This window comes from Coffea eugenioides, chromosome 8 (assembly GCF_003713205.1).
Source record: "Coffea eugenioides isolate CCC68of chromosome 8, Ceug_1.0, whole genome shotgun sequence".
Classification (NCBI taxonomy): domain Eukaryota; kingdom Viridiplantae; phylum Streptophyta; class Magnoliopsida; order Gentianales; family Rubiaceae; genus Coffea; species Coffea eugenioides.
Genome location: NC_040042.1, coordinates 6,087,239 through 6,110,880, shown reverse-complemented (window position 1 = coordinate 6,110,880; position 23,642 = coordinate 6,087,239). Strand labels below are relative to the sequence as shown.

Below are 23,642 nucleotides of genomic sequence, written 5' to 3'. Positions count from 1 at the left end.
TATCTCCCGATTTGGAGAAACTGCAGAAACAAAAAAAGGGAGGCGGAGCAGAGGCTCACTCAGGCCCTCAAGGAGGCGGACTCCCTCAAAGCCAAGCTCAAGGAGGCGGATTCCCTTGCGGCCAAGCTGGGCAAGGCCGAGAAGGAACTGGAAACGGCCCAAGTCCATCTCGCCTCCACAAGGTCAGAACTCGACCAGGAGAAGGCCGGCGTGGCCAAGCTGAGAGAAGACCACGCCATCGAGCTCTCGGGCACCGTCGGCAGGGAGCGCAAGAAGGCCGTCCGGGAGTTCATCTCCTCTGACCAGTTCATCCAGGACGTAGCGCTCCTCAACGGGCCCCGTCGCCCAAGTTGGCTTCGCGCGCGGCCCTGAGCAGGGTCAAGGAGCTCGGCCTGCCTGGCTTCGACCTGGCCGCCTTCAAGGAGTACGACCCCAAGGCCGAGGAGAAGGTGGACTGGCTCTTCGACGGGTATTGCAAGGGACACGCCCTGAAAGAGCTGGTGCGCCGGAAGGACGTTGGGGCCGACCTTGAGGAGCTGCCCCTAGAGGAGGACGGGGACCCGGGCCGAGCTCCGGGGAAGGAGCCGGTAGCCTAGGCGGCCAAGTTTCCCTTTTCTTCAGTAGGCAGTGTAATAGATAGGCCGATATCACACCTTTTGTAATAGATAGGCCTTGAATATATATACGAAATTCGAAGCAAGTCTTCTTGCGACTCTTTTCGCGCCTGACTTATGACCCCACCCCTCAAGCCGAACACGTTAAAATTGTGCCGGCCTTCTGGGTCGAGCACCAAACCTTCCAAGTATCCTCATCGCGCCGACCTCCTGGGTCGAACATGTTTAAGACTGTGCCGACCTCCTGGGTCGAACACGTTTAAGACTGTGCCGACCTCCTGGGTCGAGCATCAAACCCTCCAAAATCCTCATCGCGCCGACCTCCTGGGCCGAACACGTTTAAGATTGTGCCGACCTCCTGGGTCGAACACGTTTAAGATTGTGCCGACCTCCTGGGTCGAGCGTCAAACCTTCCAGGACACAAAACACCCACGTTTAAGATTGTGCCGACCTCCTGGGTCGAGCGTCAAACCTTCCAGGACACAAAACACCCTTCCAGGACACAAAACACCCACTACTATTCCCCTAGCCCCCCACTAGGACATTTAGATAGGGATGCTAAGTGTTCTAGTGCGAAATCAAAGCTCAGAAGGCAAATAAGTACAAATGAAACAAGAAACTTGAAAGTCAAGCCTTTATTGAATCACAAAACTGAAATTCGAATTCCGCAGAACAAACGACCACCCTGGTCTAACCTATGCTATAAACAGTCGCAGGTTGGAAAAGTACCAAGTGCGGGGTACCTCAGATCCGTTCATGTTGGCGAGTTTGCAGTAACCTGCTCGGCCCACCCCAAGGACCTTGTAGGGGCCCTCCCAGTTTGGGTCGAGCTTGTTGGAGCTGTGAGCTCGGCTGACCGAATTCTTCCTTAGGACAAGGTCCCCGGGCTGGTACTGGGTAGCCCTTACTTTGGCATTGTGATAACGAGCGAGCTGGCCTTTATACTTAGCCATGCGAACCGCCGCTTCCTCACGCTTAACCTCGAGCATGTCCAAGTTGTACCGGAGCTCTTCCTCATTGGACGTTGCCACGAAGTTCTGTGTTCTGGGCGATGGGAGACCGACCTCCGCGGGCACCACTGCCTCTACTCCGTAAGTTAAAGAAAACGGGGTCTCATGGGTGGCCGTCCTGGGCGTAGTGCGGTAAGCCCAGAGGACACTGGGGAGCTCGTCCAGCCAGCTCGACTGGGCGGACGCCAACCTGGTCTTCAATCCCTGCAGAACGGTTCGGTTAGCGTTCTCCACCTGACCATTGGCCTGGGGGTGACCAACTGACGTGAAGTGTTGGTTGATCCCGAGCTCGACGCACCAGCTCCGGAAGGGGTTCTCAGCGAACTGGCGGCCGTTGTCGGATATCAAGACATGGGGGATGCCGAAACGGCAGACAACGTTCCTCCAAAAGAATTTCTGGATCGCCTTTCCCGAGATGGAGACTAGGGGCCCTGCCTCTATCCACTTGGTGAAGTAGTCAATAGCCACCACGAGGTGCTCGTACCTTCCTGGAGCTCGGGGGAATGGTCCCAGGAGGTCTATTCCCCATTGGGCGAAGGGCCAGGGACTGTGAATGGGGATCATTTCCCGAGCTGGCTGGTGACGTAATGAAGCGTGCACCTGGCAGGCTCGGCATCTCTGTACCAGCTCTGCGGCGTCACGGAAGACGGAGGGCCAATAATAGCCCAGGAGGAGGCACTTTTTGGCCAGCACCCGGGACCCCACATGTGCCGCACATATACCTTCATGGGCTTCACGCAGGACGTAGTCTCCTTCCTCGGGAGTCAAGCACTTTAGCCAGGGGGACAAGTACGACCTCCTGTAGAGGGTTCCCCCGGCGTAGGCGTATTTGGCAGCTCGGAGTTGGATTTGTCGAGCCTCAGTTTTGTTCTCAGGGAGGGTACCCGTGCTGAGGAAGTCAACGAGGGGAGCCATCCAGGTGGCCGAGCTATCCACCGCCAGGACCTGGACCTGGTCGATACTCTTCTGCTTCACCACCTCCACCAAGACCTCCTTGCTTAGGTGGGCGAACGAGGAGGACGCCAGCTTGGACAAGGCGTCCGCGCGCTTATTTTGGGACCTTGGCACCCGCTCGATCTCAAAAGTATCGAACAGGGCCACCGCCTCTCGTACCTTGGCCAGGTATTTCTTCATTACCTCGTCCTTGGCCTCATACTCCCCACGGATTTGGAGGACGACGAGCTGAGAGTCGCTTCGAACCCGGATCGCGGTAATGCCCATCTGGTGGGCTATCCGCAATCCCGTCAATAGGGCCTCGTACTCCGCCTCATTGTTGGACGCGTGGAAATCAAACCTGAGCGCATAAGTCAGTTCTTCCCCCGTGGGCGAGGTGAGCAGCAGGCCAGCCCCGCTGCCCTCCTTGCTCGAGGCGCCGTCCACGAACAGCACCCACGGCTCCTCCGTGGGGGTGTCCGGGGGTGCTGGGACTAGCTCCGGCGGGGTCAGGCTAGCCCCTTCGGCAAGGAAGTCCGCCAAGGCCTGAGCTTTGATCGCGGTACGGGGGCCGATAACTGAGGTCGTGTTCGGCTAGCTCGACAGCCCACTTGGTCATTCTGCCCGAGACCTCGGGCTTAGTGAGTATCTGGCGCAAGGGCTGGTTGGTCAAGACTGCGATGCTGTGAGCTTGGAAGTATGGCCGGAACTTGCGGGCAGCGTGCACCAAGGCAAGAACCAGCTTCTCGGCCGGGCTGTACCGCATCTCTGGGCCTTGTAAGGCTCGGCTGACGTAGTACACCGGTCTCTGGGTCCCCCCGTCTTCCCGCACCAAGACCGCACTGACGGCCTCGTTGCAAGCGGACAGGTATAGGAATAGTATCTCCCCCAACTCAGGGGCGGTCAGGGCGGGCAGCTCGGCCAGATAGGCCTTCAGGTCGGCGAAAGCTTTCTGGCACTCCTCGGTCCAGTGAAAGTCCTTTGGCCCTTTCAAGATCCGGGCATGTCGTCCACCGACCAGGCGAAGACCTGGGAGTATTCCCTCAATAGAGCTTTCAAACCCTCCTTCTCCTTGGCGGGTAACAGGGCTCCAATGCGGAGAACCTGATCGGGCCGATCCTCCCTTAAGGGGAACTCCTCCACCTCATCTTGGGTACCCAGCTGCTGGGCCTCATCCCCTGGGATGTAGGGTTCCAAACAGGTTGTCTGGGCGACCACCTTCTCCTGCCCCCGAAGCGTGGCCAGGTAACATGCCCTGGCTACCGCTGGGTCGCCCCGCACCTCGGCTATTCCCCCAGGGGTGGGGAACTTGATGCTGAGGTGGAAAGTAGAGGAGATAGCCCGGAGGGCGTTCAAAGCGGGTCTCCCCAAGAACACATTGTACGGGGACGACTGCTTGACCACCACGAAATCAACGAGGATGGTCCGGCACCTGGGGGCCTGTCCTACTGTGACCATCAGGGTGATCATCCCCTCCGAGCTGATGGGTGGTCCGGTGAAGCCCACCAGAGGCGTCCGGACCGGGGTCAGCTGGTCGTCCCTTAGTCCGAGCTCCTTGAACACCCTATAGAACATAATGTCAACCGCGCTACCCTGGTCGACGTACACCTTCCTCACCCGGTAGTTGTTGGTGACGATGTCTATCACGATGGCTTCGTGGTTCCCTGCGGCCAGGGGGACTGCATCCCTGGGTCCAAAGGTGATTTCCTCGTCCATGCGCAAGCGCTTCAAGGAGTCGTCCCCCTCGGGGGGAGGTCGCTTGTTCTTCCGAGCCGCATGACTGTCCCCCCCCGTGGGGCCTCCGGCGATGGTGTTTATCACCCCCGCCAGGTTCTGGGTGTCCCGGTCGGGAGAGCAGTCCCGAGGGGCGTCGCGCCGCTCCGGGCGGTCGCGCCTCCGTCCCTCGTGCCTATCTCCGTAGTGGTTGCGTCCGAGCCCCTGACCTGGTCGGCGCACGAACCCCCCTAGAAAACCGCGCTGGATCAGGTCCTCGATCTCCTTGCGCAGGGCCCAGCACCCCTCCGTGTCGTGCCCGACGTCGCGGTGGAAGGCGCAGTACCGATCCTGGTTCCTTTTGTTCCGGGGCGTCCCCATCTTGGGCGGCCGATCTCCCAGCCCTTCCGCCTCCATAACGGCCAAGATCTGGGCTCTGGGCCGTGTTAGAGGGGTGTAGGTCTTCTCTGGGAGGGGCGGCGGAGCTGGTGCCCTATCCTTGGAGAGACGGTCGAAGACGTTCTTCCTGACTTGGCCATCCTTGGATTCAGGAGGGTTTGCCCGTCCTTTCCTGTCCCCGAACTCCCGATCTGATTCCCGTTTCAGGCGGCCGGCCTCCTCTGCATTGGCGGCGGCGTGAGCCCGGGTCAAGAGCTCTCCCAGGTTCTTGGGAGGTTGTTCGACAAGCTTGTAGTAGAGATCCTCTACCCTCAACCCGTTCATGAAGGCGGCCATGACCACCTTTTCGTCCTTATCCCTGATCTGCAGGCTCTCTGTGTTGAAGCGCGTCATGAAGTTCTTCAGGGACTCATCCGGCTTCTGCTTAACGGCCATCAGGTGGGCCGCGTTCTTCGAGTAGGTCTTCGAGGAAACGAACTGGGCGGCAAACTGTCTGGCCAGCTCGGTGAAACTCTGAATAGACCCCGGTGCCAGGCCCTGAAACCAGAGCCGCGCCTTACCCTTGAGAAACATGGGGAAGGTCTTGCAGCGGAGGGCATCCGCGGCGTTTTGCAGACGCATGTGCGTCAGGAAGACCGAGAGGTGGTCTTCCGGGTCGGTCGAACCATCGTACAGCTCGATGTTCGGGATTTTAAACCTCCGGGGTAGCGGGTAGTCCTCGATCTCCTGGGTGAAGGGCGAGGCTGCGTAGCTGTCCCCGTACGGTTGTGGTCGCAGGATCTGCTCGAGCTCATCCCGGACGGGCTGCCACTGGGGTGGGTCGCGCGGGCGGCTCCTAACAGATCGGGCGGGGGAGCGTGCGAGCCCATTTCGCGTAGGTTTTCGTGGGGAGGGATCCCTTGGTCGGCTCCCCACGGACCGGTCGTGGGAGTACCTCTCGCTATCCCCGACCACCGAAGCTCGGTGACGAGGGGGAGTCCGCGGTCGTTTCCTCCTAGGGGGCTGGTCCTGTGACCCATCCTCCGAAGGGTCGGGGATCGACTCCTTCTCCTTCTCCTTCTCCTGGGCTTTGGAAGTTGGTGCGCCCCCCGCCTCCTCTCCTCCTTTTGCCTGCCGGATTATATCCTCCAGCATGGGGAGATTCTCTGTCACGAACTGGAGCATCTGCCGTCTCCGGTCTCCTGAGAGGGCCGAGCCCCCAGCGCCCCCGGCCGCTTCGTTCTCCTCTCGACGAGACCCCTCCCCGGCCCCGGCTCCGGTGCTTTCAACTGTTCGCTTGGACCGTGTCCTCGCCATCAACACTAACAATTACCTTTCGGTTCCCACAGACGGCGCCAACTGAAGAAGCACGGAACTTCCCCTGACCGAGCTGACCTGGTGAGCTCGGGTGTTGATGGAAGAGCTGGTCCCAATCCTGCAAAACAAACAAGGGTAAACTAGCAGTGGGGCCCGAGGGTTGTCCCCGAGGGCGCTCCGACGGTCAAATTAGTCCTGGCCAGTGGACGGAGCGGTTTTCGATAATGTATTGTACGAGCAATCTGCTAATAGTCAGCGTACCTTGCACAGTTGGTATGTGCTACCATTTATCCCCGCTTAGGAGTCCGACCTCCGTACGTTTCGGGACTTGCCCTGAATAGCTCCCAATCCCGTGCCTGGGGGGATCCTCCCGCCCTCTGCGGGGCAGCTCTTGGGAGCATCCCGGAGCCCTAATGGCCGAGCCCTCTTGGACTGGTTCCCAGTGGGCCCCAAGGCGCGAGCCCAGCTCGGATTGCCCCTGGGCTGACACGTGTACGGGCCCAGGATGGGGCCTCCGCAGGTAGCATTCCTCCTGACTGATGCTGCCGCCTTTGCTTGTTTTGGTGATTATACCTGTTATGGATTCTGCTTCCATTGAGATCTTTGGATCAACAATTTCCATTACCTGATGGGAAAGAGCCGTCTTAACATAACTATGAAGACTAAAATCTTCTGTGAACATGCTATCAGTAGGCCTTTTCCCTGTAAACAATTCAAGCAATAGAATACCATAGCTGTATACATCTCCTTGTGTTGATACCTCTCCACCCATGCCATATTCTGCAATTTCAAGTTCCAGGAGGACGGAGAAGAATTATTGGCTGAAATGCTGAAGGGATTGAAAGGTCGAATAATTGTGTACATCACGGACATTCTAATTGAAAGATTGTTTAAACTTAAGAAGGCATGTAATTGTACCTGGAGCAACATATCCAACTGTTCCTCTAATTGCTACTGAGCTGCTTTGATGTTGATGGGATCTACCTTCGATGGAGGAAAGAAATTTTGCTAGGCCAAAATCACTAACCAAGGCACGAAAATCATCACCTAGAAGTATGTTGCTTGGCTTTATATCACAGTGGATAATCGGTGTCCCACAATGGTTATGAAGGTAATCCAAGGCGGACGCAATGTCGATTGCAATATTCAGTCTTTGTATCAACTGGAGCTTCATTAGGCTTTGTCCCTCTTCCTCAGCTGAACTTGGATGTAACCAATTCTCTAAACTTCCATTAGGCACATATTCGAAAATCAAAGCCTTGAAATCGTTCTGCTTGAAGTCTAAACTTGAACAAGAGGTTATGATCTTGACAAGGTTTCGATGGCGGATGTTTCTCAACGCTGCACATTCAACCAAGAAGCTCTTATGGGCACCATGTTGGTGGAGCTTAAGAACCTTAACAGCAACCATTTGCTCATCAGGTTTGAGGACCCCTTTGTAAACAGAGCCATATTTACCTTCACCAATCAAATTTTCTGAAGAAAAACCATTGGTGGAATCATATAATTCTGCATATGAGAGCTTCTGATTCTGTTTTTCTGCTGCAGAAGTAAAAGGTAATTGTTGTTTTGAGCTTCTTAGTCTATGAATTGCATAGGCAGATATGAGTAGTAAAACTATAGCTAGAGGAATAGTAATGGCAATAACTATTACTATAGGAGTAGACAGCTTTGCTTTCTTTTTGGTAGGTTTAGGACAAGATGATAAGTTCAATGCTTTGATTCCTCCGCATAGCTTTCCATTCCCCAGTGCTGAAAAGGCACTAGAGTTTGCAAAGATCCCATCCATTGGCACTTCACCTTCTGGCATATTATAGGAAAGATTTAGAGTGCTGATGAATTTTAATTTTGCCAAAGAAGCTGGAATTTGCCCTGACAAATTATTCTGAGATAGATCTATGACCTGAATGCTTTTCAATTCTCCTAATGTAGAAGGTACAGAGCCTTCCAAAAAGTTACCTTTCAACCGAAGATATTCCAACATCTCACAACCATCAATAGAGGTTGGAATTTCACCAGATAATTTGTTTTCTGAAATATCCAATGACACAAGATTCTTCAAATTGCCAACTTTCGATGGTAATGATCCGGTGAATTGGTTTTGAGCTAAGAGGAGGCCAATAGAGAGAGATGAAAGACCAAGAAGTTCTTTAGGTAAAGCTCCACTTAGGCGATTCTGACTAACAGTAAATCCTTGCAAGTTACTGCAGTTACTCAAAGAAACAGGAATGTTACCTGTAAGCATGTTCTGTTCTAATACAAGAATCTGTAGTTCAGAAATGTCACCGATTGTTGAAGGAATTTCTCCTGTGAAGCTATTTTCAGACAGATAAAGCTCCTGCATTTTAACAAGTTTCCCCACAGAATCAGGAATTATGCCTGAGAGAGAATTGTTACGCACATCGAGATAGCCCAAGCTTGCAAGGTTTCCAATCCCGGAAGGTAAGCTACCAGATATAATGTTATCATTCAGCCACAAAGATGTGAGTTTGGTTGAAAGATTGGCAATGGCAGTTGGTAGCATGCCTCCAATTTGAATTCTTGACAAACTCAATATTTGTAGATTTGTGCAATTTGTTAAGGAGGAAATAAAGCTAATATCATTTGCTTTATCAGTTCCAAGGGGATTATGGCCAAAATGCAAAACCTGAAGTTCTTTCAGGCTACCTAGATTTTGTGGAATTGGTCCTGTGAGTGAATTGTCTCCTATGCTAATTTTTATGAGCCCTGAAACATTTGCTAATGTAGTTGGAATTGATCCAAAGAATTGGTTCAAATCAGCCAAAAATAAAGTAAGGTTTGGAAGAGTCAATCCCACAGTAGCAGGAAACTGTCCACTTAATAGATTGTTAGTAATAGAAAAGATCTGGAGTGTCGAAATGTTGTAGAGCTGAGGAGGAACTGCACCTAAAAGTTTATTTGAGGACAGCTCAAGGACATGCAGATTTGAAAGCCGACCAATCTCAGCTGGAATATTTCCACCTAGATTGTTTCTTGATATGCTAAGTATCTGAAGAGAGGAAATATTACCCAAAGATGGTGGAATGCTGCCTGAGAAATTATTCCTGGAAAGGCTCAGAGCATAAAGCTTAGATAAAGTGCTCAAGTCATCTCGAATTCGCCCGATGAGCCTGTTACCCCTTAAATCAAGAATACTTAGCTCTGAACAACCCGAGATATTTAATGGAAGTTCTCCCTCAAAGGAATTATTGGCAAAACGAAGATATTGAAGCCGAAAAAGTCTGCCTACTTCTTCAGGAATCATACCATGAAAATTGTTATCCGGAATATTGAGTTCTCTGAGAAAGGTAAGGTTTCCTATGGAGGGAGAAAGAGAACCAACCAAGTGAAATGATGACATATTCAAGACAGTGACTCTGATATCATTAAAGCAGTTAGTTCTAGAATATCGGATGAAAGTGACCTAGAGATATATCGATATCTGTTATTATATCACATAATTTGGACTTAGCAAGGGACCCAGTCTTGATCATCAAAGCAATTTGAAAGCATTCTCTGCCCGCTTTTTGGACTTTAACATCATTAATAACATATTAGGAAAAATGCTAAATATAGTCCCTCGCGTTTCCTGAAAATAATTTATTTTTTCGTCACGTCTAAATTCAAATTCCTATTCCAAAGAATGACGCTAGGACACTTTTTCGAAATAAAGAAAGCTAGAAGAAAAAAAAATGAATTCAGTAATAAATCAAAAAGGAAAGCCTCACCACAAATTCTGTAGAAGTTTATGAAAATAATTGTACAAATCAAATATTCATAAACGTAGAAACACATATATGTCTAACTATCTAAGGAACTAATTATGGTTGAATAGCAATATAGAGTCATGATTTTATTACAAGGATAAGAAGTAGGAAAAAGCAATTGACAACAAACATCATAATTTAAATGTTGATGACTGCAACAGATTGTCCTTTACCTATCTTTTCTTAGAGGAACTCTTTTTTCCATTCACCATTTATCCAGTGTCCGATGCGAACTTGAGGGATACGAGAAATTGTCTGATAATCTTCCCTCTGTTTATCCAAATTCTGTACTTCGTGGATTAGCTCATCAGACATATCACCCAACCCAAGAAATTTAAGCTCGGTCAAGTATTGGAGGCCCAAAGGCAGGCCCTCCATAAGCTTGCAGCCAGCAATAGCAAACTGTTGGAGATTGGGCATCGATTCCTCTTCCACGCTTACCCATTTCAGTCTTTTTAATTGCAGAAGGCTTAATTCCTTGAGTTTTGGGAATCCTCCAGCCTTAAAACACAATGTCTCCCCTTCATGAGCACGAGAGAGAATAAGAGCTACCAGATTGGGCAAGTGTCCAAGGCAGTCTATTGCATTCTCATCTTCACTCAACTCACTATTGTGCAAGGCTAAAGTGCGCAAGGATTGAAGTGACATTACCCATTCCGGTACTCTCTCTAAATGCCCATTCAACTTCAGCCTTGTAAGAAATCCAAGTCTTGGAGAGACGGAATGTTGGAGATCAAGGGTCTCCTCTTCTTTAATGGAGCAGATGTGTAACTCTCGAAGGTTGGTCAGCCTTGACAGGGAGTAGAGCAACTCTTTTCCATCTCCTCTTCTCAGCTTTGTGATCCATAATTGCCGCAACTGAATGAGCTTCCCAATCTCCCTTACTATTTTACCACTATCTGCTTCTATACATTGCAGCCTCTCCAAGGAAGTAAGCTTTCCAATTCCATCCGGAGATTTAAAGCCCCAAATAGCATAGTTATTTGAATAATCACCCGCTCTGCCTACGACAAGGGAACGGAGTTTTCTCAGCTTTAGAATTTCCACAGGCAACTCCGTTATAGTGGTTCCGAACAGATTTAAAAATTCTAGGTTTTGAAGCTGCCCAATAGATTTTGGAATGACTTTAACTCTGGTGCCACTTAGATCCAGATGCTCGAGCTGAAATAGTTTGAAAACTTCCTTTGGGATGCTGTCCAGTTCCGCACTTGCTAAGTTTAAAACCTTCAGGAACTTGGGACCACCACATAAAAACTTGGACAAAAATGAAGTTGTGAGAGAATCTTTATTCCCGAATGTTTCCACGGACCGAAGACACTTTAAGCTGCTGAAGCCTTGTGGAGGATTACCAGCGAAGTTATGGATTGCCAGGTGTCGAACTTTGTCAGGCCATCTTGTGCAATATCCAGTGATTATGGCTGTGAAGCTCTGCTCTTTAGATTTTGAAACAATGATTTCACGCAAAATATCATGAAGACCACATTTCTTCAATTTGCCATCATACCATGTGTCCTTAACTTGGATTAAGCTTCTGTTGACGAGATCTTTTAGATATCTCATAGCAATGTCAGTGGCCGTCATTCCTTCTTCCTCTTCTACAAATCCTAGTGCTATCCATTTATAAAGTAATATTTCGACATCAATTGGATGATCTTCAGGATAGATACTTAGATATAATAGGCAGTTTTTGAGATGGTGAGGCAAATCACTGTAGCTAAGTAAGAGTATCCTTCTAATTCTATCAAGCTTACCGCTACCATCTACCTCACTGCCAAAGCCACGAAAAATCATCTCCCATTCATCTATCCTGTCCTTGTCCTTCAGAGCCAAAACACCACCTATTGCAACAATTCCAAGTGGTAGGCCCTCACATTTTTTTAGTATTTTTCTACAAACCTCTTCTAGATTTGAAGGGCAACCATTACTCTGAAATGTTCTATTGCAAAAAAGGGTCCAAGAATCACCATAAGAGAGAGGCTTCATGATATGGATAAAGTCATGGGATGCTAAACAAGATGCAGAAGCTACATCGGTAATTCGTGTTGTCAATACAACACGACTAGCGATGTTGCATTCAGGCAACACGTATTTGATAGCTTCGCAGGCATCTAGACTCCACACATCATCAAGAACAAGGATGTACCTTCTTTCTTTGAGGAAGTCCTTGACAAATTCGCTGAGCCTAATACCATCCATGGATTCCACTTGCGGAGGCACCGGCTGTTTGATTTCCTCGTACAATTGTTGAATCAAGTCCTGATGATGACTTTGAACTGAAAATTTTGAGAAACAGTAATCCAAGCATGGCTCTGAAATTGTTTCTTCACAACAGCATCGTCGTAGACCTTTTTCACCAGGGTGGTTTTACCGAGTCCCCCCATTCCCACCACTGAAACTACTTTCAAGTGGGAATGGTCATCAAGGACTTCAGAAATGAGTTTATTTTTGGGCTGATCGATGCCAACAAGCTTAGCTTCTTCAATTAGGAGTGCTTGATCACGAATATCACAATCTGCATTTGCCACGTGCGAAGAGCTGGAGCCTATTTCTTGAGTACCATACAGAGACTGGTACCTCTGATGCCTTGCAGAAATCTCTACAACCCTGTCCTTGATATCTTTTATCTCCAAAGAAACCCGATGGCGGGCTTTCAGATTTTTTATTGAGTTGTAGATCTTTCCAATACGGCCAAAGAATCCATCTGCGTCACCACGAGCAAAGCGGAAGGCAAAATCATCGAGAACATCCTCTGTATCATAAGCAACTTCTCGAACCTGCTTGACCCATTCTTGGAGTTGAGAGTCATTGTCCTCCTTTGCTTCAGCTTGTCTGAGGAAAGCCTTCATACTCCCGAGTTCATCTTTGATGTACTGAGCATCTGGTCGGAGTCCACCCAAAAGCGTGCTCTCTTGGGAAAGTAAGGTGGAGAGCTGATTAATTAGAAAGCCAACAACACTCTCAGCCATATTCCTTGGATAAATTTCACAAGAAAAAGTATGCTGCTCTCTCTTCTGGAAAGGGGAGGGTTAACTAGCTTGTTGGAAGTATCAAGATCATGTTCAGGAAAGTCATCCTTTACTTTCTGTGACTTGTGGGGCTTGAATTTAAGTTGTCCATAGAATATCGAGTGGCTAGAATATAGATAGACATGTAGAATTCAACAAATCAAACTTTCTTTTGCGTTACTGGGCTCCATGGATGGAAAGTGGCAGCTGAATTTACCCAGTCTTTGTTCCTTTATTATATCCCGGTCCCGAACTGCTCTTTCTTCTGTTGTTCCTTGCTTGCTAGCCCCAGTTGATTTTAACATGAGTAAATCAAAATTTGGGAAAAAAAGGAAAAGACCGAATATGTAGACTTTCTTTTGGCCTTGAAGGGAGTATAATCTAGACTTTCTGTATCCAATGCATAGTCAGTAAATACTTGTACTATATCCATTTAACACATGTTCGTACATTTCATTCAAAAAAATTTTCATATTCCATATATTTAAGAAATATTCAAAGAATACTTATACTTTTCAATTAACCATATATAACACGTAATAAACTTTTAACGTATTATACTTCAATTTTTTCAAAAAATTTTAAGATTTGAGTAAGATAATGACATACTTTTTGAATTATATATAAAATAATTGCAACATATATCATAGCAACTATAGATTTATACATATTTAAGTGATAAAATGATAAAATTTTAATAAATTTAACGTCTCGTACATAAAAATAAGTTTAAAATTGGTATAACTGTAGTATAGTCTTCGAAAAATTTACCTTTTTTTTTTAGTTCTGTAACAATCAAATATGTTCATACTATTCATGTACGAATTTATATGCGTAATTTTTTCAAACACATATTTTCATGTCAAACTTTACCCATATTTTTTCAAAAAAATTCCATATAATATGCATATATATAATATCTCGTATTATAACCGTCACGCTATTTTACTAACTATGGTCCAATGTAAACTTTGAGGCTGAAGTCGTCGTTCTTTGTAATAAATTGTTTGGATAGAGTATTATTTGAAATATTATTTGAAATAATTACTGTAACACCTTTTATGATGTGATGTATGTGAGATAAAAAGGTGATTGGGAATATAAAAAGGTGGATTAAAAAATATATTTATGATGTAAGCGAAATATTATTTAGGATAATAATACTATCCAAACAAATTTAAGTCATTCCTTTGCTTTTTTTTCCGGTCCTTGTTCGGTATGAACTATGAAGTCGTCGTTACCCACCCAGTAGTTGTTGTTGGGTAATAAGAAGTCGTTGTCCTTTTGTGCGGGTCAATACCTTTTCCATTTAGAAATGAAACGCGTAATTCGTATATATAACAAAAAAGCGTGCACTTGAGCGTGATTTCGTGCTTTTCCAACATGGCTTCTTTTTTTATATGTATAATTGGTATGGTTGCTTCTTGCGTGCAAAGCGGGAATTTCTTCGCACCATGGCAGAACTCTGCCTGGGACCATTGTCAAAGGCTTATGGGTCCACATGGGCTTAGGCAACCGGTAGGCAGTCCGAGCAGAGGAATGTGGGACTTTCTATAAGACTAAATTACATATATGCATATACATTAGATTGGGTAGCCACTAGTCATTTGATCCGGTGGTCATCACTCTTTTTGGTGATGCTGGAGGTCAGGGTTCTACCATGTCTCCCTTAAATTTGCCACAATATGTGGTTGATCTTAGTTGACCATCCCCCCTTACCCCTTCCCCTTAGATTAGGTTATAGGAACATAAAGGGCCGAAAGACAATAAGACATAAGACATTTTTTTGCCCTTTTTCCTACTTCTTTTTCTTCTAAATTTTCTTCACTCTCTCAATTTGTTCTAGTATTTTTTTAAGTTAATATTATACCAGTACACATGACACATTATAAGCGTACACAAGTGATTAAAATTGTAGTAAAACCTCTACAAATTAATAAATTTGAGACAATACAATTTTATTAATTTAAAGTGGTACTAATTAATTGATAAATTAATGATGTTTTAAGTTCTCGAGTGTACTTACAATTCAAAGAAACATCCATTTAATCAACTAAAGGTTTATTTTGTTTTTATGTAAATTTTGAATTTTACTATAATTTGGTTATCCTTGTCATTAGATAATGTTAATATTTAAAAAGCCAAAAAATTTTGACACTACTTTACTAGTCAAATTTGTGATTTATAACCTATCATGTCCAGTATAACTAGTTGCGGAACTATGACTTAAGTTGATAACCATCTAGTTATTTCAATAGTTGAAATGTTCAATCTCTGAAAACTTTATATTATGTGATTTATATTTATGATTATTTTATCTACAATCTCAATTCTAGTTTCTTGGAATACTACAATGTTAATTATGTTTATGATTACTCATCTACAAATTCGATATCGATTTAAAAGTCACAATGTTACATATAAGATTACTTATCTAATTTTCAAATTTAAATTAAAATATACCAGGTCAATTATGTCACGATTCTGATTTCTTGAAGCACTTCTAATAATTCATCTATAATTTTGATTTCAGTTAAAAAGCCACTACCTATGCAACATATAAAGTTAGAGAGATCGCAATTAGTGTAACTTTTTTATGTCATTTTTCATACTTTCTATTTTATCCTTAAAGAAAACTAATTTTTGCTTTGACTATTTAATCACATTTTGCCAATATAACTACTCGTAACTACTCTAAATATTGTAACTACTAAATTACGATAACCTTATAAACCAAAATTCTTTAATAAATTTATAATAAATGTAATTACGTAAAAAATTAATTTTATAGAAAATTAATTTCTTTTTATTTTGTATATAATTACTCATTTATGTCAACTAACAATTAAATTTACACCGTCATAACTCTTTTGTCAAGTAAACATTTACAAATTAAGATTGGAGTACACATGGCTTCATCTCTGCGTATCCAAAGGATTAATTTACACCTTATTTACATATAATAATTTGCTTGCATCATCAACACATTTTTCAATCACCTTTTTATTTTACATATATCATATAAAAAAAGTACTACAGTACTTTTTCACAAAATTATCTCAAATAATTTACAATCCAAACAAACTCAAGTGTATCTGACCAAATTTTCCAACTCTTACCGCTATTTGCAACTTGTTTCCCGCCAATTAGGCATGGGGAGCTACTCCCGAATTAATGATAATTTTTGGGTGAATACAAATGCCCATACGTTGTCGAGGGGCATACATGTTATTTCTCCTAAAAGTACAATGGACCATGTGTGAAACTTCTTCTACCATATGTCTATTTGTATCTCTTGTATATAGTATAGGTTTTCTTATGTACTTGAGAGCTTTTTCTCTTGTAAAAAACATTAATTATTGCTCACATTAATATAAACTTTTACAATTTTGCGTAAACAAGAAAAAACTTGTAATAGCATATTTGGTACTTGTAAATTGAGAATTATCATATTTTCCTTTTCTTAATCTGTTTAGCAACCATTTGTCTCCAAATTTTTTTCTTTTTTTTTTTATGAATTTTATTTCTTCTTGCTGTTGATTTCTTATTCTGATGGCCGGCGATTCTTTTATTTGCTCTGCCAGTGCGATTTTTCTTAAAATGCCCAAGTTAGCCTTCACAAATCAAATCCCTTTTAACATTTCATCTAACTTTCTGTTCTGCCAGAGTCAAACTTGCAAGGCTGTTTCTGCTAACCATAGTCAGATAATCGAGTGGTCACATAGAAATTCAGAATATCTGTAGAACCTTTTAGATGTAAAGTTTGAAACAAAAGCTACAAGAAGGATTTTTTTTTTTTGAATTAGATAAATTTCTTAGATGTAAAGTTATGATATTTATAGATAAATTTCTGCGCTGCAATGGATTCTATGATCATCAACACTACTATCCAATAAACCGCAAACAAAGTAACTTTCAGATTCTTGCTGCAATTTAATAAGTGAATATGCAAGAAAAGAAATCGTAAAAAAAAACTAAAGAATTAATTTTTATCATTTTTATTTAGATATTCAAGAACCTAAAGAAATCTGTGAATACATGAATACCAAAGATGAGATATAAGAGGAGCTTGCGACGTGGATGATGGAGGCAAAGTAAAAGAATGGAGGCGGCAAAGTACTGACCAGTGGATTCACCGTCAATATTTTCAAGGGATAATTGCAGAAACCTCCCCTGACTTTTATAGTAATAGCATTGACCTCCCTTATCAATTTTGAAATAGCACTGACCTCCCCTATCAAAAGTTGGAGGCAATTTAATAGGCAAAAGTGGGTCAATTTACTAAAGTACCCCTGACATGATTTAATTTTACCAAATGAATGTGATGAGTACTTTCATCAAAGCCAACAAAACATTTGTTAATGAAAATTACACTAAATTAACTATTTCTGCATAGTTTAACTAATTAACTAAATAACTAATAATCTAATTAATTAATAACTAATTATCTAATTAACTATTAACTAATTATCTAATTGTTAATAGTTATTAACTAATTAAACTATTTCTGCATAGTTAAACTAATTAACTATTAACTAATTAACTAATAATTAATTAACTAATTTTTATTTATCTAATTAACTAAATCTGTTGTCTGTCCGAAACTAACAAACTATTTGCATGTTAAACTAATTAATTAATTAATTGCTTAACTAATTAATTACTTAATTATCTAATTAATTAATTAACTAATTAACTAATTTTTGTTTATCTAATTAACTAATTATCTAATTAACTAAAGTTGTTGTCTATCCGAAACTAACAAACTATTTGCATGTTAAACTATTAACTAATTAACTGCTTAACTAATTAACTAATTAACTAAAGTTGTTTTCTATCCGAAACTAACAAACTATTTGCATGTTAAACTAATTAACTAATTAACTGCTTAACTAATTAACTAATTAACTAAAGTTGTTTTCTATCAGAAACTAACAAACTATTTGCATGTTAAACTAATTAACTAATTAACTGCTTTAACTAACTAATTATCTAATTAATTAATTAACTAATTAATTATTTCTGTTTATCTAATTAACTAATTAACTAAAACTGTTGTCTATCCAAAACTAACAAACTATTTGCATGTTAAACTAATTAACTAATTAACTAACTAACTAATTAACAAACTATTTGCATGTTAAACTATATGCAATACGCATTATCTATTTAAAGTATCGGCTCTTTATGTGTATTTTACTTTCAAACATTTAATTTATGATAAAAACATCAATGTTTGTAAGTAAAATTCAAAAAGTGTTACAGTAATATAAATATTCTTACTTTCAAACATTTAATTTATGGCCCTATGCCCCTCCCTTTTTGTAAGAATATTACTGTAACACTTTTTGAATTTTACTTACAAACATTGATGTTTTTATCATAAATTAAATGTTTGAAAATAAAATACCTATAAAGAGCCGATACTTTAAATAGGTAATGCGTACTGCATATAGTTTAACATACAAATAGTTTGTTAATTAGTTAGTTAGTTAATTAGTTAATTAGTTAAGCAGTTAATTAGTTAATTAGTTTAACATGCAAATAGTTTGTTAGTTTCGGACAGACAACAGCTTTAGTTAACTAGTTAATTAGATAATTAGTTAATTAATTAATTAGATAATTAGTTAATTAGTTAATAGTTAATTAGATAATAGTTAATAGTTAATTAGTTTAACTATTAACTAATTACATAATTAGTTAAGCAATTGTCAAGCAAGTAAGGGCAAAATTGGAAGAAAATTCTTATCTCACTTCTACAAAAGCTGTCAAGGAGGTTTCTGCAACGAATTGTTACTGTTCAGGGGAGGTGAATGCAATTTCTAAACTTAGAGGGGAGGTCAGTGCAAATGTCAGAAACCTCAGGGGAGGTTTCTGCAATTATCCCTATTTTCAAATACTAGATAACATGCATTCTCTTAATTTGGGTATAATACAGGGGTTAATATTTGTGGGAAATATGTAGTACCTTTCAGATCCTATATTGACGATATTAAATTTATTATTAAATGAGAGTTACGAATTGTTAGATTATTTCAATAATTTGAACCGTTAGATGATGTGGCAAAATATAATTGGATTAAAATCATGATACAGTGTTCAAAAGCTATTGTTGCATTTTTCGCATTTATATTTTCAAGGAATCGCCGTCAATTGCTTTTTTTTTTTTTTAAATCCTATTGTGGTACGAATTCGTACTTATGGTAATTGTTCTTTGGTTTCTCCTTTTTATTCTTTGTTCCTCTAAATTTCCTTTATTGCCTACGTCTAAATTATTAACCTTCTAAATAATCGTGTGCACTTTATCTTAGAGAAAAATATTCTTTGCAATTACACTCTGTGTTGGTAATTTCCACAAGAGAAATCCAACAAGGCATTAATATTCCATTGATCCATCTCCCTCGCCGGATTCCTTTTTGGGTCGGGTTTAATAAATATGGTTTAAATAATTCTATTAAATAGGATTTGATTAAACTATTAATTCTTTGAATCTATGATTAGATTTAAACCATATTTATTAAACCCGACCCGAAAAGGAATCTGGCGAGGGAGATGGATCAACGGATCACTGATTCAACCAGTAGTTGAGTGATTAAACCAGTGGATCACTAAATATATTTAAATATTATGTTTCATAATTTTTGATATAAGATATATGATATAAAGTGTAATAATCAATGTCACATCAAATGCTCATTTAATTTAATTCGCTATAGAATAATTAATTCTTATAAGAGTCAACAAAACATAAATTTAATTAGTAATCCATGAAACTTCAAGTGTAAAATTTTATCTGTGTTTAGTGTAATTATCAAGGTTATTTACGAATTTTAAGTGCAAAAAATTATTAAAAACCATATTTGTCTTTAAAATAAATTATGTAATGTGTTATTTTTGAAATCCATTTTATAACTTATAAATTTAGGGGGTCATAAGTTTTTATTAAAAGATTCCAAATAAATTTGTTTTAGAGAAATAAAAAAAGAATAAATATAAAATTGACAAAACATTCATATAATATAAGATGGCTAATTAACTACCATATGACAAAGTGATCTGGTGGTAAGCATGTCATAGATATATGCCTAAAGTCTCGAATTCGATATTAGCAAGAGTTTGTTAAAAAATTTTCCACAAAATCGGGCGGATTCCTAGTTTAATCCAATTGAATTGTTGAGTCATTAACCAATCAACGAGTTTTGTGTTTAAACGGTCTAATTAGAGACCCAACCTGACCCCATGACAGGTTCACCAAGTTGATCAGTTTGACCACTAGACCAGCCGAGTTTAATAAATATGATTGCAACGAATAGTTGATAGACTTTCTTTGTGTTGTCCAATTATACAAACATCATTGATTGGTAATAACTTATTTTTAACAGATTTTTGAAACATACAGCTGATAGTTTTTTTATATAGAAAATAATAATAATATCTCTAATATGTAGTATAATCAAATTTTAGGTGTTAGAATTGGGTGTGTTTATTTATTAAAACAAGCATCAATAAAATTTGTACAGACTTAACTTCATTATCATGAAACATGTCATAGGACAAAATATGTTTTTAATTTTGTTCTATTTGTTTGTATTGTGCTATTTGTTTACCTTATATTGGGAACTTTGACTTTTTTTCCTTCACTTTAAGAATAAGTTATGCATTTATTAAAAAAAAAAGCATTCATGTTAGTAGTATAATTACCAGCTAAGAAAATATTAAATTACATGAAATCAAGCATTCTTGTTATTCCTTATTCGTTCTTATGTTCTCATTGTCCATATCAAGTGAAAAAAAATATTTATGCATTTGCTCGAAAACAAACAATTTAAACCTGGTCAAAATGCAACTGCAATCAAATGTTTACCCTTCAAAAAAAAAATGATCAAGTAGAATAGAAAGGGTCATATACCAACATGTACAACTTATCAAAACAATGATTCTACTAATCAACTTAAAATGGCATACTCATACAAATTAATTTTAGAGAGTCTTTATTACTATTACTATTTTAAAACTTTTCCATGTCAAAATCATCTGAGTCATAAAATAGATTTGTTTAAACATTAGTACGGAACAATATAGCCAAAACTACACCTGAGCTTTACACGTGTACAAGAACATGAAGAAGGCATGTAATTGTACCTGGAGCAACATATCCAACTGTTCCTCTAATTGCTATTGAGCTGCTTTGATGTTGATGGGATTTACCTTCAATGGAGGAAAGAAATTTTGCTAGGCCAAAATCACTAACAAAAGCGCGAAAATCATCACCTAGAAGTATGTTGCTCGGCTTTAGATCACAGTGGATAATCGGTGTCCCACAATGGTTATGAAGGTAATCCAAGGCGGACGCAATGTCGATTGCAATATTCAATCTTTGTATCAACTGGAGCTTCATTAGGCTTTGTCCTTCTTCCTCAGCTGAACTTGGATGTAACCAATTCTCTAAACTTCCATTGGGCACATATTCGAATATCAAAGCTTTGAAATCGTTGTGTTTGAAATCTAAACTTGAACAAGAGGTTATGATCCTGACAAGGTTTCGATGGCGGATGTTTCTCAATGCTGCACATTCAGCCAAGAAGCTCTTATGGGCACCATGTTGGTGGAGCTTAAGAACCTCAACAGCAACCATTTGCTCACCAGGCTTGAGGACCCCTTTGTAAACAGAGCCATATTTACCTTCACCAATCAAATTTTCTGAAGAAAAACCATTGGTGGAATCATATAATTCTGCATATGAGCATGGTTCGAAGACTCGGCAGAGACCGAGACGTCTCGGCCGAGTCGTCTCCGTCTCGGCTTAGCCGGAGACGAGACCGCGACGAAACGTTTCCGAGATACGTGACAGACCGAGACGTGACTATGAATGGTTGAAACGGCCGAGTCACACTGAGTCATCCCGAGTCAACTTGAATTTTTATTATTTTCACTAATTTTTAATTATTTTTATTTATCATATTTTTTACAATTTTTAAAATATTAAATATTTCAAAAATTCACGTCTCGTCGAGACCGCAACCGATATGAAACGGTCCAAACCGCGACCGCAACTTTGAACCATGCATATGAGAGCTTCTGATTCTGTTTTTCTGCTGCAGAGGTAAAAGGTAATTGTTTTGAGCAGCTTAGTCTATGAATTGCATAGGCAGATGTGAGCAGTAAAACTATAGCTAGAGGAATAGTAATGGCAATGACTATTACTATAGGAGTAGACAGCTTTGCTTTCTTTTTGGTAGGTTTAGGACAAGATGATAAGTTCAATGCTTTGATTCCTCCGCATAGCTTTCCATTCCCCAGTGCTGAAAAGGCACCATAGTTTGCAAAGATTCCATCCATTAGCGCTTCACCCTCTAGCATTATAGGAAAGATTTAGAGTGCTGATGAAGTTTAATTTTGCCAAAGAAGCTGGTGCCCTGACAAATTATTCTGAGATAGATCTATGACCTGAATGCTTTTCAATTCTCCTAAAGTAGAAGGTACAGAGCCTTCCAAAAAGTTACCTTTCAACCTAAGATTTTCCAACATCTCACAACCATCAATAGAGGTTGGAATTTCACCAGATAATTTGTTTTCTGAAATATCCAATGACACTAGATTCTTCATATTGCCAACTTCTGATGGTAATGATCCGGTGAATTGGTTTTGAGCTAAGAGGAGGCCAAGAGAGAGAGATGAAAGACCAAGGAGTTCTTTAGGTAAAGCTCCACTTAGGCGATTCTGACTAACAGTAAATCCTTGCAAGTTACTGCAGTTACTCAAAGAAACAGGAATGTTACCTGTAAGCATATTCTGTTCTAATACAAGAATCTGTAGTTCAGAAATGTCACCGATTGTTGAAGGAATTTCTCTTGTGAAACTATTTTCAGACAGATAAAGCTCCTGCATTTTAATAAGTTTCCCCACGGAATCAGGATTAATACCTGAGAGAGAATTGTTACGTACATCAAGATAGCCCAAGCTTGCAAGGTTTCCAATCCCAGAAGGTAAGCTACCAGATATAATGTTATCATTCAGCCACAAAGATGTGAGTTTGGTTGAAAGATTGGCAATGGCAGTTGGTAGTATGCCTCCAATTTGAATTCTTGACAAACTCAATATTTGTAGATTTGTGCAATTTGTTAAGGAGGAAATAAAGCTAATATCATTTGCTTTATCAGTTCCAAGGTGATTATGGCCAAAATGTAAAACCTGAAGTTCTTTCAGGCTACCTAGATTTTGTGGAATTGGTCCTGTGAGTGAATTGTCTCCTATGCTAATTTTTATGAGCCCTGAAGCATTTGCTAATGTAGTGGGAATTGATCCAAAGAATTGGTTCAAATCAGCCAAAAATAAAGTAAGGTTTGGAAGAGTCAATCCCACAGTAGCAGGAAACTGTCCACTTAATAGATTGTTAGTAATAGAAAAGATCTGGAGAGTCGAAATGTTGTAGAGCTGAGGAGGAACTGCACCTAAAAGTTTATTTGAGGACAGCTCAAGGACATGCAGATTTGAAAGCTGACCAATCTCAGCTGGAATATTTCCACCTAGATAGTTTCTTGATATGCTAAGTATCTGAAGAGAGGAAATATTACCGATAGATGGTGGAATGCTACCTGAGAAATTATTCCTGGAAAGGCTCAGAGCATAAAGCTTAGATAAAGTGCTCAAGTCATCTCGAATTCCCCCGATGAGCCTTTTACCCCTTAAATCAAGAACACTTAGCTCTGACCAACCCGTGATATTTAATGGAAGTTCTCCCTCAAAGGAATTATTGGCAAAACGAAGATATTGAAGCCGAAAAAGTCTGCCTACTTCTTCAGGAATCATACCATGAAAATTGTTATTCTGAATATTGAGTTCTCTGAGAAAGGTAAAGTTTCCTATGGAGGGAGAAAGAGAACCAACCAAGTGAAATGATGGCAT

General features: G+C 41.2%; 2 protein-coding genes and 1 pseudogene across 2 annotated transcripts; all 3 read right to left on the bottom strand.

Annotated features, from left to right (window-relative positions):
- Positions 1 to 5,977: 5,977 nt before the first annotated feature.
- Positions 5,978 to 9,326, bottom strand: LOC113780076 (putative receptor-like protein kinase At3g47110). Its single transcript, XM_027325895.1, has 3 exons — positions 6,884 to 9,326; positions 6,298 to 6,745; positions 5,978 to 6,083 (listed from the first exon to the last, which is right to left on the bottom strand). The coding sequence occupies exons 1-3, from the start codon at positions 9,324 to 9,326 to the stop codon at positions 5,978 to 5,980; spliced, it is 2,997 nt and encodes a 998-aa protein (XP_027181696.1).
- A 589-nt stretch (positions 9,327 to 9,915) lies between these two features.
- Positions 9,916 to 12,698, bottom strand: LOC113780075 (annotated as a pseudogene).
- An 8,140-nt stretch (positions 12,699 to 20,838) lies between these two features.
- Positions 20,839 to 23,642, bottom strand: LOC113780074 (LRR receptor-like serine/threonine-protein kinase EFR). Its single transcript, XM_027325893.1, has 2 exons — positions 22,241 to 23,642; positions 20,839 to 21,437 (listed from the first exon to the last, which is right to left on the bottom strand). Exons 1-2 carry the CDS (start codon positions 23,640 to 23,642, stop codon positions 20,839 to 20,841), a joined length of 2,001 nt encoding a protein of 666 aa, XP_027181694.1.